This window comes from Arvicola amphibius, chromosome 5 (genome assembly GCF_903992535.2).
Source record: "Arvicola amphibius chromosome 5, mArvAmp1.2, whole genome shotgun sequence".
Taxonomy (NCBI): Eukaryota; Metazoa; Chordata; class Mammalia; order Rodentia; family Cricetidae; genus Arvicola; species Arvicola amphibius.
In genome coordinates this window covers 24,166,897-24,183,212 of record NC_052051.1, presented here as the reverse complement: position 1 = coordinate 24,183,212, position 16,316 = coordinate 24,166,897, and the positions used below count along the sequence as shown (strand labels likewise).

General features: G+C 47.7%; 1 protein-coding gene across 1 annotated transcript; it reads left to right on the top strand.

Annotated features, from left to right (window-relative positions):
- The first annotated feature begins 11,408 nt into the window (after window positions 1-11,408).
- Window positions 11,409-16,053, top strand: LOC119815065 (BPI fold-containing family A member 5-like). Its single transcript, XM_038331242.1, has 8 exons — window positions 11,409-11,548; window positions 11,690-11,760; window positions 12,423-12,579; window positions 13,798-13,905; window positions 14,206-14,355; window positions 15,291-15,369; window positions 15,647-15,710; window positions 16,013-16,053. The coding sequence occupies exons 1-8, from the start codon at window positions 11,409-11,411 to the stop codon at window positions 16,051-16,053; spliced, it is 810 nt and encodes a 269-aa protein (XP_038187170.1).
- Window positions 16,054-16,316: the final 263 nt, after the last annotated feature.

The following is a 16,316-nucleotide window of genomic DNA, read 5'->3' as shown; positions in this document are numbered from 1 at the left end:
GCCTCCCAGGGAGGGAGGATCTGCCTTCATTGAGCTGGTGAGCACTGTTCCACATTCCTCAGTACTGGAGGATAGGTCATTGTCCTTCTAGAAGGAAGCAGGACCTAGGGACAATATCATCAGTATTAGTCAGCTTTCCGTCTCTGTAATGAAAGACCTAATATAATCAGCTTATAAAAAGGAAAGGGTTTCTTTTGGCTCACAGTTTTGCAGACCCGGTTCATGACCAATCCTTCTATTGCTTTGGGACTGTGCTAAGGCAGTGTGTCTTAGTGGAGGAAACCATTCATTCATTCAGTAGCCAAGAGGCACCAAGAAGTAGAATTCCAATTCCCTCTGAGGGAAAGCTCTAGCCACCTAAAGGCCTCCTGCTCCCCAGAGACCTCACTCCCACTGGTTCCATTGTCTCCCAGCACCACCGCCCTGGGGACCACACCTTTAACATCTGGGCCCTTAGAGAAATGTCTAAGATTCAAGTTATAGCAATATCCAAAGAGAAAAAAGCATCCACACGATGACACACAGAAATATCTACAAAGATCCACAGAGAAGCCGACAGAGGAGGAGAGACACAGATGCTGTGTGAACACAACAGCAAAGAGAAACACGCAGCATCCTGGACTCACACACATATGAGCCAGATACATATGTGATGCAAATGCATGCAGTCCCACACCACTATTCTTACACATATGTGCAAACATATACAGACTCACTACAGTCAAGTCCACACAGGTCCGAAGACAACACCTGCACAAAGAGTCAGGCTCCTTACGGCTGAGGTCTTATCCTTGGGTCTCAGCATACCTCTGTCCCTCAGAGGCCAGTGTGATGATGAACAATACCAGTGAGAGTCACTGGCTTCACGTCTCCCTCCTGATCGAATTCTTCTCCCAACAGAGAAGAATTGTGGCTGCTCAGTCTCCTGCTTCTTGCCCAGTGTCCCATGGCTCACAGGAGGGGGCTCCTGTCCTGGAAAATGATACGCCTCTCCAAGGAACCCGATCTCCTCCTTTCCCATCAGGAATGATTAATCCCATGATTATCACTAAATAAAATGGCTCTTCATCTGCACTTATGGCTTGTGTTCTTCAATATTACTTGAGGCTTTAGAAGCTAGAACGAGCACTACCTAGCAATCAGGGCCATGCCCTAGAGACTCATTCTGAGTCTGAGTGATCTTGAAGAGCAGAGGGCTGGGTTCAGGTGAATGGAGATTTGGGCGGCTGCCCTGCTGTGCTTAGGTGGTGTGAATAAACACTTAGGCATTGTTGTTCACATACAGGTTCCCACAAGGAGCGAAGCAGCCGATAACAGATGTGCTCCAGAGCTGGGCATGAAGGGGGGTGTGAGGACATATGTGTCTCTGACTCATATCTCAGGCTGGGTGTTGGAAGCAACCAGGAATGTGAGAACGTGAACTGATCACGGCAGGAAGAGAAGGCCTGAAAGGGAGGGGGCCACTCTGTGTGGTGATGCTTGGGAGACCCTTAAGAAGACACCTGGAAAGCTAAAGAACATTGTCATACTGGCCTCTTCCCTGTTCTTCTGGCAACAGAAAGACAGAATGGCAAAGAAAACAAGCAAAAGGAAGGAGGGCTAACTGCTTGTGAATAGCAAGGCAGAGGCTAATAGGGGTTGTCATCTTTTTTAGGGGAAACAATTTAGAGGAAAGTTGAGAGGGTATAAAAAACTGAAAAATTGGATGCAAGAAAGGAGTCGCTAGAAGATCAGAAAATCAAAATCAAAAGCCCACAGTCTTGGTTTAAAAAAAAAAAAGCAGTCAGTGGACACCAGAGCCAGGGAAGGGGTAGAGCAACTCTAAGACCTCTTTCACAGAGCAATGACATCATGTGACCTGCTCACTGGGTCCCTGCAGGGTCAGCTTTTAAGTTTTCCTTCATTTGACCTGACTCAGAGTTCACAGACTAGAAACACACAACTTCTCGGATGTGCGTTTGCTGAGAAACACTCGGGGGTCTTGCTTAGCACTGGCTGCCTGAGGTGGTAGTAACGCTGAACACAAACAATGATGCCCCTGTGATAAAGCTTCAAAGGACAATCCAGGAGATAGGATGTAGGCTTTGAAAATGGTCAGCACATTTGTGGGATTCCAGGAGGCCATGCATGCATAAAATGGGGAACTGCCTGGGTCCAGCGGGCCCCATGGGCCTTTAGTTCTGCAGAACTATCAGTATGTCAGGGCATGTACTTGAATCTTGGACCACATCTGGTGGTTCACTCCCTCCTGGTGAGCTGGCTATTTGATGGTAGAGCCTGCTGAACCCTAGAATTTCTGACTGGGACACTCTTGTCTGTGCCAGTTCCTTTTGGAGATACAGTTCTGTTGAGTTCATCCATTTGTACTGGTGGGGTTTCATTGAGTGCCAAGGGTTTGTTGTAACCCCTTACCAGCCCTTGTGCCTTGGAAGCCTGCTGAACTAAAGTGGCCTTTCCATTGTGACAAGGTTGTTTGTGACATTCCTGCCTCAGTAAGTACAGGATAAACAAAAGAAGCATCTCATTTCCCTCCAGCTACACAGCACAGCTTTTGCTGACTAACCCACAGGGGCTTGGCTGGCAGGCAGTGGGTCACACCTCCTCCTCCTATGGCTCAAATCTTTAACTATGAGCAGGAATGTTCCCTCGGGTGCTGGAGGTGTTATGCTCCATAAGCAGCTAATGTGTCAATGCTGTGATGTATTCAGCAGTCACCAGCACTCAAAACCATCCAAAGGGCCCCACCTCCATGCACATAAGCACCACGGGCAGAAAAACACCCTGGGTCAGCAAATTAGCCCCAAATTACCTAATGCCACCAGTTTCCCTTGTCTCGTAGGGAGACCAGAAAATCTTGTCATGAAAGCATCTGCAAAAGCTACAGCAAAAGCCGGGCAGTAGTGGCGCAAGCCTTTAATCCCAGCACTCGGGAGGCAGAGGCAGGCGGATCTCTGTGAGTTCGAGGCCAGCCTGGTCTACAAGAGCTAGTTCCAGGACAGGCTCTAAAAAAGCTGCAGAGAAACCCTGTCTCGAAAAACCAAAAAAAAAAAAAAAAAAAAGCTACAGCAAAGTCTACATTCTCCTCTAGCATCTTTCTATCTTAACAGGGAAAGAAAGCTGCTGGTCAGTTGGCCCCTATCCTTTAGAGCACCATTCAGCCTAAGACATTTGTATCTACAATGGTCCTTTATCCCACAAGCACCAATCAGGTTATGGTGTGAGGCTTCTCTGGCCTTTGTCCACATCTGCTCTTTCAGTGTCAAGTCTCTCCCTCAGAAAATAACTTAAGTCTCATTCTCATCATTAGTGCATGAAAACAGGTCTTCCTAGGGGACCTCAAGAAACCCAGACCACGGAGGCTCCCTGCACTGGCCCCTCTGCCTGCTCCAGGCATCATCTAGGAAGTGACGAGAGCTGATGTTCACCACCTTATCCCTGCAAAGCCAAAGGACAGCCAGCACCTCAGTCAGCCATCACCCACTCCCCGCTGCTAACCCCATCTTGGAGCAAGGACCTACCATTTGACAATGCCCTGACTTGTTTCCTTGGTAACCTTGCTCACTGTGCCAGACTGCTGAGCAGACAGCACATACTGGTCCCCAACCCCAAGAGCAGAATTTAAACACTTATACCCAAGGCTTGCTGTTAATGACATGTTCAAGGGACACGGGAGAGTCAGGAGCTGGCTAAGACAATGCTGATGGTTTCTAGTCACTGTGGCAAATGTCTGAACAAATCAGTAAGTGACATTATTTTGACTCACAGTTTTCAGAGGTTTCAGTGCATCACAGTAGGAAGGACAGGGTTGTGTGGAGCAGCTCACCACCTAGTGATCAGGAAGCAGAGAGGGAGCAGGCCTGTGCTAACAGAATTCCCTCTCTATCACCCAATGAGGGCTCTAAGCCTATGGCATAATGCCATGGGTATGAGTGTATTAGTGGTCTCTGGAACACCCCTCACAGACATTCGTATAGGTTCACTTCACTAATGGGATAGGTGCTTCCCATCCAAGCAAAAGGTTGGGGTGACTTGTCACAAATGCTTTGCTTACACGGGGGAGAGGAGGAAAGAGACAAGACCAGCAGCCAATGCCAGCAACTAACCAGGATCACCCTGCTGTGCCAACAACAAACCAGGATCACCCTGCTGTGCCAACAACAAACCAGGATCACCCTGCTGTGCCAACAACAAACCAGGATCACCCTGCTGTGCCAACAACAAACCAGGATCACCCTGCTGTGCCAACAACAAACCAGGATCACCCTGCTGTGCCAGCAACAAACCAGGATCACCCTGCTGTGCCAGCAACAAACCAGGATCACCCTGCTGTGCCAACAACAAACCAGGATCACCCTGCTGAGCCATGCAGACTCCTGTCCCTCCCTAGTGGAGTCTGCACATTGAAAGCTGGGGCATGTCTGAAGCCATTGACAAGTACACTGAAGCAGAGTGAAGAAGAATTCTCTAGAACAGAAGGGTCCCTGTGCAAGGCACAGATGCTGTGGCCTCTTTGTCATGACAGAAAGATGAGGACAGAATGTTGTGGGTCATTAGAAGGAACAGCTACTCCTCACTTGGGTTTGGTTGAAGCCTCTCAGCAGCTGAGAGTAATTCCAGTATGGATAGCATTTTCTCTGTAGGTTGCTATAATATAGAGACAAACTGCCTTTTCTATAGGAATATTTTCAGGTGATAATGCTAGACCACCAATAAACCATGCTTAAGACCTCAGGCAGAGCTTCACTCCTCCCCCAGATACTTTCTGAGAAGCTCACAAAAAATACTATACACGGAGACACAAGATACACTAACTTCTCGCATCCCTATGATCTAAGAAGTTATTTATTCACCATAATCTTGTCTGCTGCATCTCAGAAGCCATCCTGTTACCTCATTTTAATATAAAACTTTCAGAACCTACCAAAATTGCATATATGACAATTATAAAGAAGATGAAGCCTGGCTCCACTTTGAGAAGCCCACACCATTGCTCAGTATGCCTCAGTCTTTTCCTGACTGCCTCCCCTCTCATAACGCCTTATATAATATAAGTATAGTAAATCTATACTAAGCATCTCCTTCTTAACACACTCCAATTTCACTTCATACAAGCTCCTACTAGGATCCTTTTCTCTGGCAAAACTAAGGATCCAGTTTTATCTAAGAGAAGAGTCTGAAGAAGGAAGGAACTCTTTAGGCTGCTGCAGACAACTCAGTATGGAGCAGAATCCACCATGGATGAAAGCATGGGAAGTGTCCCAGGCCCAAGGCTCATCTTAACCTAGCCAAGCAAAGGGTCAAAACACTGTATGCAAAAGACAGCCACTCTTAGCACAACTAGGAATACACACACCACATAGAAGAGAAGCTTACAGAATTAGGATTAGTTCAGTCATTAGACAGACACCTAAAACCACCACTAACCACAACAAAAGAAAACTCTGGAGAGAAGGAACAATTCAATTTGCAAAGTGGTTGTATTATATTTTTAAGTAGAAGGCACAGAGACACAGCAGCAGCTGGAGAAACGGCTCAGTGGTTAAAAGCACTTACTGTTCTTCTAAGGGACCCAGGTTTGGTTCCCAGCACATATATGTGACTCACAATCATCTGTAACTCCAGTACCATAGATTCTGGCACCCTGTTCTAGCCTCCGTGAGCTTTGTGTGCACATGATGCACAGACATACATGCGGCCAAAACATTCACATGTGCAAAATATAATAATAATTGTTATATTTGTAAAATGTATGAGGCACACAAAGGAACAAGAAAATATGGCTCCTACATTTGAGAAATACCCAAGGACTCTCAGATGTTGAACTTACAACACAAAAACTTAAATTTTCTATTTTAAATATATTCAATAAACACTCATCTAAGAAACTATTTTAATACTGTTCTATTACTGTGATTAAAAATCATGGCCAAGACAACTTATAAAAGGAAGCATTTAATTGGGGGCTTGCTTACAGCTTCAGAGGGTAAGTCCTTGATCATGGCAGGAAGCATGGCAGGAGTCAAGCAAGCATGGCTCTGAAGCAGTACTTGAGAGTTCACAACTGATTCAAAGGTTTCAGGAGGCAGAGAGACTGGGCCTGGCATGGGTTTTTGAAACCTCCAAGCCCCACCCCCAATGACACATTTCCTCCAACAAGCCACACCTCCTTCTCAAACAGGTCCACTAATCAAGGCCCAATCATTTAACTATATAAGCCTGTGGGGGTCATTCTCATTCAAATCCACATAAATCTTGTGGAAAAACTACAGGAAAAATATCAGAACAATGTCTTCCAAATAGAAGATATCAACATTATGACAGGAATCAATGAGAAAGAATCCCCAAACCCCTGGAGTTGAGAAGCATGGTGAGCTAAGTGAGACATTCACTAACAGACCTAACCTGTGGGTTCTGAGAGAAAAAGACCATCAGTCAAGAACTCAGAATCCAGAGAAGCTGTGCTTTAAGGGGAAGAAGGAGCTTGAGGTGCAGTTCAGGGGTGGGGTGTTGGGCAGCATGCATGAGGCCTTGTTCTAACCCCAGCACCACACACACAGTAAAACTGTAAGGGGACTTTTGTTTTAGATTAGGTCTCTTGGTGTAATCTCAGACTCGCAGAGATCCACCTGCCTCTGCCTCTCAAGTGCTGGGAGGGGTTGAAAAGTGTGTACCACCACACCTGGAAACCTTAAATCCCTTCTGCCTAAATGTTCACAGCGGTCTCCTCTCAACTCATTACTTCAGTCAGCGCAGCTTCCCTGTCTGTGGTGAGTATGTCAGTGCTTTCACAGGAAAAACAGGAAAAAAAATAATCCGTAAACCGGACACACTAAGCATGCCCTAAAGGGGCCCGTCGGGCTGAAAGAGAAGGGAAGTTAGCAAAAGTGGAAGCTATGGAGAGAAATAAAGAACACCTGATGAGTAATAGGAAAGTATAAAAGACAGTAAGGCAGATGAGAGGCGGTGGCGCACACCTTTAATCCCAGCACTCCGGAGGCAGCAGCGGCAGGCGGATCTCTGTGAGTTTGAGGCCAGCCTGGTCTACAGAACGAGTTCTAGGACAGCCAGGGCTACACAGAGAAACAACAACAACAACAACAAAAAGCCCCAAAATCTAAAAGATGGTAAGACTGGAAGGTGGCTCAGTAGGGAAAGTTCTTGCCTTGCAAACCTGTTGCCTTGCATGGACTGAAGCTTGTTCTCCAGAACACACACACACACACATAAACATACATAGACACTCACACTCACATATACAAACATAAACACATACATATAAGCACACACATAAACACATATATACATACACATATACACACACATAAACATACAAATGAACACACATATACACAAAACTTGGCATGGCTGCACATGTTTATAATCCCAGCATTGAACAGGCCGAGACAGATCTCTGGGACTCGCTGCCAATCAAGCCTAACCTTCTTGGCAAATTTTACATTATTGAGAGACTTTCTAACAATAACGTGGATAGTCTCTGAGGGATAGTAGCAGCCACCACCACCACCAAACACACACACACACACACACACACACACACTCACATAAACACATATGCACCAGTCATGCACAGAACAGTGTAAATATTTTTTTGCCTGTAACTCTTTTCTCCTTCAAAAAGTAGAGAGACCGTTTAGAGGAACAATGATAAAAATGCAGGTAATGAATGGGCCTAGCCAGACTCTGCCCTAGGTCTCTAGAAGTGAGGATCTAAAGGCCCCTCACGGGGCATCAATGTGCAGTTTGCTCTGCAACCACAAGAGGGAGGCAATCTACACTCTGCTCCCCCCCACCCCCCGGCCTGTGAAAGAACTTTTTTTTTAGTTTATTTTTTATTTTAAAAAGGAAAAAACTATCTTTTCTCACTTTACATACCATTTCCACTTCCCACTCCCTCCCCTCCTCCCACTCCCTCCATCTTCCCCTTCAGCACACCCCCATCCACTCCTCAGAGAAAGTAGGGCTTCCCATGGGGAGTCAACAAAGCCTAGCACATTGCTTTGAAGCAGGACCAAGGCCCTCCCCACTATATAGGCTGAGCAAGGTGTCCCTCCAGAGAGAATGGGTTCCCAAAAACCAGCACAAACAGTAAGGATAAATCCTGATCTCATTGCCAGTAGCCCCACAGTCTGCCCCAGCCATACAACTATCACCCGTATTCAGAGAGTCTCTTAACCATTTATGCAAAAGAGATTGGCCTATCACCTCGATGTCTGGCAAGGACTTGATCTCATCTCCTCACATATGGAGAGTTGAAAGCCCAAAGTCACACGGCTTGTGAGCAATGGGTCTATCAGACACCAGCAGTCAAGGTCCACCACTCAGGTAATTCGCTGCAGGTGGAAAACTCATGGGCTCCTGGCAAGTCTAGTACTTTCAAAACAAACGAACAACAATAACAAAAAAAACAAGCTGTCTCTAGCACAGGATGCCATCAAAACTCCCTACATAAGCAAGGATGACCTTGACTATCTGATCCTCCTGCCTCCACCTCCAGAACGCTGGGATTACAGGAATGTACCACTTCCATTTTATATGGTACTATGGGTTGAGTCCAGGCTTTCCTTCCTGGTAGGCAAGCCCTCTAATGGTTAAGGCTCATACATGCCCAGATTACTTTCTGGAAGAAACTTATATTGAATGTGACTAGCGTCCAGCGGGGTACTAACGGTAAGTATACTCTTCACTTTCCTTACATTAATTATTAGCCCTGAAGTAGGATTGCGGACTTATCAATAAAAGCATAGGAGATGAGGGTGTAGCTCATTAGTTGAGTGTGTGCTGAGCAGGCCCAAGATCATGGGTTCCATTCTCTGTACTGGAAATAAAAACTGCAAAATATCTACACTCTGGCTCTGGGTTCAGTGGTCCACCAGGGGTGAATTAAGTGGAGGCCGAGGCAGCATGGTTTGGAAAATGGTAAGGTGGTGTTGGTTCAGCCATGGTGGCTTGCCATGGCACCTCAACGAAGAGGACTGTAAGAGACTCACAGCATCAGTACGGGCTCCAGTGGCCACTGCCAGAAGATTCAGAGAATGGTCAATGGCAAGATACTGATTTGGAAAGAACTTGATTACCTACAGCTCCATGGAGGAATTTGAGAAATGTTGTTTCTGTGGTGAATTTGCTCCAAAGGCTGACACATCCAACATCACCCATGACTATGATGGCATTATCGATGCAAACAACAAGGTCTTTGTGTTACCACTGTTCCGTTGCTGTGCTAAAATGCCAAGACCAAAAGCAGCCTACAGGCAGAATCCGGCTTGGCTTATGGTCGCAGAGGGCAAGCCCGCAATGGTGGGGAGGCATGGCAGCAGACAGCTGGGACAGGAACCTGGCTGATCACATGTCTATCAACATGCGGGAATCAAAGAGAATGAATGGCAAGTGAGGTGAAGCTACAGAAACTCAAAGCCCACTTCCTGTGATGGACTTCCTCCAGCAAAGCTCCCATGCTTAAAAGCCCCATAACCTCCTGAAAGAGCGCAACCTGTGTGTGCATGTGCCAGAGGAAAGACATGGGCCATCAGATCCACGGGAACTAGAGTCATGGGGTGGATGCCAGGATCCGAATCTGGGTCCTCTACAAGACCCACAAACACTCTTAACCTGGAAGCCCTCCCTCCAACCCAAATAAATCTTTATTCGAAGTGGGAGGTATGAGTAGGAAAGCAAAGAGCAAGTAAATTAAAGGAGGCTTCATCTTCCAGTACACTGATTAGGAGAAAGACCAAGTGTGACTGTCTCTCTGTCCTGCCACCTCATACTTGAGCCCCAGCTCCCATTGTCAAAGCTCATTCCCACCCCTAGGGCTCTGAGGACGGGCACGCACCCGATGCTGCCTTTGTTTATATGCCATTACTATCCAGTGAGTTGACTTCTAATGCTGCCCTGTACTCTGGGTCACTTTCCCTAGCTGGACCTCAGTATTCTCCTCTGGAAACAAGCAGCATCCCTACCAGGAATCTGGTGAGGACCTACAAGCACCTAACCATCAAGCACTGGCGACTTAGAAAACAGCATGCACACGTGCGTGCCCCTACACCTACACATATGTGTGCACAGAATGAAGGGATCGTTCAGAACTCGGAAGGCCACATGCAGTGTGTGAGCAAAACATCACCAAACATAGAAAAGGAACGAGATCAGGGAAGGATATGGACTGAGAACAAAGAATGAAGTTCCTGACGAGGCTACTCTGGCTGTTCTGCTCCATTCCAAGCTTGATCTTCCTACCACTCATGAACGTGGATCTCCAACATAATCCTCATGCATGGGACCATGAAGTCTTTAATAACCTGCCATCTCAAGTCGTCTTGCTTAACGTGTGGATCAAACAGCTGACTCACCTGATTAAGTGATTGGTAATTGTTTACTTTGCAGAACCCTGGAAGACACTGCCAGATTGCAGAATTGGGAATTATCTAGAAGCCCATCATCTAATCTTGTGTTTCCTGAGTCCGGTTCTATAAAAGAGGCCCTCAGCTCCTAAGCAGAAGCAGATAGGAGAGAAGCCCAGGACAGCCGCTGAGACCTCGGGACTCAGGTGAGACCTGCCCCTTCTTCTGCTCCATGGATACTCTGGGGAGCAGGAGGCCATGCGCCTCACTGTAGGCTCATGCTGGCAGATGGTACTGTCACTAACTGGGGACCTTCCAAGAGAAACAGCGGTGGCCTTGGTCCGGGGCAAGGGACTCTGTTCACTCACCTTTCCTAGAGAGGGCAACATTGATGGAGCAGTGGGCTCTCAACGTGCCCGGAGTCAAGGCTGGAGGGAAGGAACTTTAACTTCAGGTTCCATCACAGTTGAGAAGCTGTCTATGGTTGTGTGACCTTGGACATTCCACGGCTCTTGATGGTATCCACAAACCATCATGGCCCAAACCATCCAAAGACCAAAGAAACATCTCTTAGAGATGATGGCCGAGCAGTTCAGATCTTCAGCCTCTGCCATGTTGGAGTCTCTTCATCCACACTGGGGAGTCAGGCCACCACAGCCACATGCCCAGCCCCAGAGTAACTCTGACGGTCACTTAACTACACAGAAGCTTCTGGGTCAGGCATGCTTGACTTCAGCTCTTCTCTCTGCTGCAACCTGTGACATTGGGGGAGACTGCCTGGAGTCACTGGGCATCTGCTCCAACTGTGCACTAGAGGTTGTCCATGCCCGCGTCTGAGGATGCGGTGACAATGAAGCTGGTGACTGAATGGATCAGCCTGGGGCCTGGGACAGATGACACTATAGCAGTGTTAGCTATTGTTGCTAGTTATCACTCCCCTCAGGGAGTGGGAAGAAACCCCACACCTGGGGACAGGGCAGGCAGTGCAGAGAATCTTCTGATACCCATACCACGGTGACTTGTTATTCTTTCTGCAGATACCAAGAGATGCTTCTAGTTGGAAGCCTCGTTGTCCTCTGTGGGCTGCTGGCCCAGAGTTCAGCCCAGCTGGCTTATCCCTTACCCCTAAGCTATGACCTGCCCACATCTGCGGGTTACTGCCGGTCCTTGTACCTGGACCAGAACCTGCCTACACCTGTGGGTCACTGCCGGCCCTTGCACCTGAACCAGAACCTGCCCACATCTGTGGGTCACTACCGGCCCTTGCACCTGGACCAGAACCTGCCCACATCTGTGGGTCACTACCGGCCCGTGCACCTGAGCCCGAGCCCATCCTACACTGTGACTCCAGTTGTAACAACATACCCTACACACCTTATTGCTGCAAACTTCAGAAATGGTGAGTCTGCGACAGTGTCTTTCAGGGATGTGTGTGTGGTGTACAGTGTGTGTGTGGTGTATGCTGTGTATGTGTGTGTGGTATGGTGTACAGTGTGTATGTAGTGTATGGTGTGTATGTGTGTGTGTGTGATGTAGTGTGGTGTACAGTGTATGTGGTGTATGGTGTGTGTGGTGTACAGTGTGTGTGTGGTGTACGGTGTGTGTGTATTATGTATTGTGTGGTATGGTGTACAGTGTGTGTGTGGTGTGTGGTGTACAGTGTGTGTGGTGTATGGTGTGTGTGTATTGTGTGGTGTATGGTGTGGGTGTGTGTGTTTACACATGTGTGCTCTGGTCTATACAACTTCCCAATAATAAAAAGGGGAATGAGAAAGAATGGCTAAGGCTCTAGAGCAGTGTTTCTCAACCTTCCTAAAGCTGTTACCCTTTAATACAGTTCCTCATGCCGTGGTGACCCCAACCAAACAATTGTTTTCATTGCTACTTCATAGTAATAATTTTGCTACTGTTATGAATAATGATGTAAATATCTGTGCTTTCTGATGGTCTTAGCAAACCCCTGTGAGAGGGCCATTTAACCCCCAAGGGGTTGTGACCCATAGGCCGAGAACTGCTGCTCTAGAGTTAGTAGTGTGAACCCTGAGATTCTCCACTTTGCAGCTTTTAGCCAAGGTTTGCTGTCTGGGGGCATCCTGGGCTTTCTGGAACACATGCCTCTCCTGAGCTACGTAAGACCTGCAGGAAACAACGTCGGTGGTCTAGTCGGGGTGATTGGAAGAGTGATTTCCTCAATCCCAATCCTGAACAACATCCTTGAGTGAGTTTTCCAAAGAGGAACTTGGTTCCCACTAACAGCTGAATACCTGCCAGCCCCAGGCAGCAGCCCTACAGAGAGAGAGAAGGGGATGGGGATTGAGCATGAAGCCAAGGCTCAATCTCCAGGCTTCTCTCTACTCTACAAGGAACAGTGGCCCTTTTGACCTGTAGCTGCCCCCAGTCCTAAGGCACATCCTGGGTTCCAGGAGCAGCTATTATCCCCATGACAACCCTTCCATGTCAACTCCAGTATCCCCAGTTCCCAGATGGAGAAACTGAGGCACAGAGATATGCCTGTGCTCACATAGCTAGGGTGATGCAGAGTCAGGAGTCTAACTCAGACAAGCACCAACCTGGGGCCTTTTCTGCCCACTGCTCATCCCTTCTGGGGAATGTGAGCTGTCACTAGGCTACCCTCCTCAACCGTATCACCTCAGTGATGTGGTGGAGACTTGATGTGGGGCTTCCCATGAGCCACTCAAGAGCTTCCTAGGCACAAAGCCACCTTGGGGAGCTTATTGCCAATGACCAGATACCCAACCTGAGTCCTTAGTAAGACCAGACCAAAGCCATTGCCAGGATTGCCAGCCTCCCAAGCCTTTGCTTCCTGACCTGGAGACAGTACAGGCTTCAGTTTGATTGCCATCAGACTGTCTGTGTTGGATGATCCAGAGTCAGGCACCTGGTCTCCTGGACTTGATTTTTCCATCTGTGAGATGGGGTTATACGCACAGAGAAAGGGTGTGGAGGAGACCAGCAAAGGGCAAATCCTGGCACCATGGATGGCTCAGGGAAGGTGCCCTCCCACCTTTTCTGAATTCTTCCCAACAGGTGCTGCCCTTTCCTTTGACAGTGCATCCATCCATGTATCCATTTTTCCTTCCTTTCATCTAACCACTCCCTCTGCCATCCACCCTCCCCATATCCAATGACTCATCTTCCTACCAAGTTAAAAGTCAGCCTTTTTCTTTGAAAGGCTCCAAACCAGCATACCCAGTCTCTTTCCTCAAAGATCTCTTAGGCTTGAGGTAAACAGAGGGTGGGGTATGTCAGGATCTGATCCAGAAGGAAATTGGAAATGATAGGGGCATGGCTCAGAACCCCGAGTGGTCCTGACTCCAAGGCTATTCTGATCCCAGGTGTTCGGCTCTGTGATGAGCAAATTTAAAGGCAGTTCCCTGGTTTGGGGCTTAACATGCTAACGTTTCTCCCCCGCCAGCATAAAAGTCACCAATCCCCAGCTGCTGGAACTCGGTCTGGTGCAGAGCTATGACTTCCACCGCCTCTACGTCACTATCCCTCTGGGCTTTGATCTCAAAGTGAACACGTGAGTAGGTCCCAGGATGGGTGGTGGTGGGAGGAGGACTCACAAAGGGACAGCCTGATGGCTGTGGAGAGTTGCAAAGGCCGAGCCTCGAACCTTATCTATTCGAAGTGTTGAACAAACTCGAGTCATGTGGAAAACACACAACCTCTATGAATCTTGGTTTCCCCTAATGGGAACAGAGATCAATACCACTGTTACAAAAATGGAATTAAGGTGAGGCTGGCACTCCTGCCAAGGAGAAGCCTTCTGCCTTGGAATGGGAGAAGTCAGATGCCATTTCTGAGCTGCCTTCTCTGTCAGACCCCTGGTTGGAAAACTGTTGGAGTTCGCTGTGAAGCTGGATCTCACTGCAGAAATCTACGCTGTGAGAGACATTCAAGGGAGGAGCCGCCTGGTCATTGGTGACTGCATTAACTCTCCTGGCAGCTTGCGTATCACACTGCCTAAAGGGTAAGGCCAAAGGGCTGGTTCTCCTGCCCAGAGACTGGTTTACCTGCCCAGGTAAAACAATGGAATAAAGAGAAGATGAATGAGTTAGAAGACAGGAAGAAAGATATGTTGGGGAAGGAAGTGTGGATGGGTGGGTGGAGGATGGATTGATGGGCAGGTGAATGGATGGGTGGATATTTAGATGGATTGATGAATGGATGGTAAGACATTTGGTGGGTAGGGAGAAAGATGTATAGGCAGGTGTATCGGTAGATAAGTAAATGAATGAGTAAATGTTCACTTACCCCTTATTAAACTAAGATGATCAATTTTATGTTGGACAGGCAACATAAAATATGGTTTAAGACCAACATTTATAGCCTGATGAGGAGAATCAGAGCACCTCTGACATGAACCTGGCTAGGTTCCTCTAATTTGGTCTCACCTTGCTTATCTTCAACACAAAACTATGTGATATTATTAATAGTATTAATAGAATCTTCTTAAGAGAAAAAATAGATGCAGCACCTATTTGGATTGCTTGTTCCAGGTGACTGCCACATGGGAAGGCCCAGCCAGTCATAGAGTATAGGACCTGGTCACACCACAATTCACATTTGCTAAACTCATATATTGAACGTTGTATGTGTCATTTCATTGAATCTCCATGACAACTACAAAGCAGGTACTTTTCATACATTCATGGATTCCAGTCTTGTTGTGCACCTACTGTGTCCCTGGAATGTGTGTTTATTCTATGTTCCTCTGTACGTGCACAGCTGGCCTGGGTGTCACTCTCTTCATCTAGGGTCCTTGCTGTTAAATCTGCCAGGGACATGAGTGTGCAAGGCCTGGTCTCAGTTACCGGGTGACAAGACTGGGTGTGTACAGTGACTGACGGACTCCTCCAGACCAACCCCAAGCCTCTGGGTCACATGCATGCCTTTCTCTTCCAGACTCAATCTACTTCAAAACCTGGTAGACAGCCTCACAGACATCTTGACTAAAGTCATTCCTGGCCTGGTACAGGGCGTGGTAAGAGATCAAAGGGAGAGTCCCTTGCTCCACGAGTCTTAGAGCTTCTTGGGCGGAGCAAATTGGCTACTCTAGATGGGAAATATCCATCCATCAGTCCCTCTGTCCTGTGATCCAGCCATCTGTGTTACGTCTTTCCACACCTCCAAACACATTGGTTGACTTCTTCTGGACTGTAGAAAGTATCCTTGAATATATTCCACCGTGGGCATGCTGCTTCTCTGAGGGTCTCTTGCAGGAGGTCCTGTGCCTAACTCCCCTCTTTGCCCTGGGTCAGGTGTGTCCTGTGGTCAGTGGAATCCTCAGCCTCTTGGATATCACCCTGATGCATGATGTTGCTGGTAAGTGCTGTTTCCAAGTTTTTTCCCTACACACCATGGGACTGCCAGGTCTCATTAGCCACATCCTCCTTGGTTGGAGTGTCTTTATTCCCATGAACGATCCAGATGAGTCTGAGGTACAGTTGGCCTCTTCCTCAGCCCGACCTGAGAACAGCTGGGCTGGCTGGAGTGGAAGACCTCGTGTTGCCCGACGTGTCTGGGCACAGTGAGCACGGCTGGTGCTCCAGAGCCTCGGGTGGTACTCAGGTTCTTCTGGGCTCCTTCGCCTCCAGATCATAACTTTAGTCATTTTTTTCTTCTAGACTTGCTGCTGCATGGCGTACAATTTGTCATTAAGGTCTAAGCCTTCTGTGAAAGGACCCGTCTCTGCTGCGACGGTAAATGCTTCTCTCATTTCCCAGAATCTGTAAACTAGCTGTTATCCTCTAGGACAGAGAAGCCAGGCTCTTAAGACAACAGCACCTACAGCAGCTCTCCCGACAGCACCGCTGTGGGCACAAAGCCTTTAACACGTGGGCTTCGGGAGAGGATGTTAGATCCAAGCTATAGCAGCAATACGCCAGGAGAGAGACAAACATGGTTGTAGACACACAGAGATGTGTGCAG

Excerpts from the sequence above, each read along its gene's own strand:
- LOC119815065 (XM_038331242.1), top strand. The coding sequence starts at position 11,409 with ATGCTTCTAGTTGGAAGCCTCGTTGTCCTCTGTGGGCTGCTGGCCCAG. Across the intron at positions 11,761-12,422 it reads TGCTGCAAACTTCAGAAATG|CTTTTAGCCAAGGTTTGCTG; the intron begins GTGAGTCTGCGA and ends TCCACTTTGCAG. Across the intron at positions 15,370-15,646 it reads CTGGCCTGGTACAGGGCGTG|GTGTGTCCTGTGGTCAGTGG; the intron begins GTAAGAGATCAA and ends GCCCTGGGTCAG.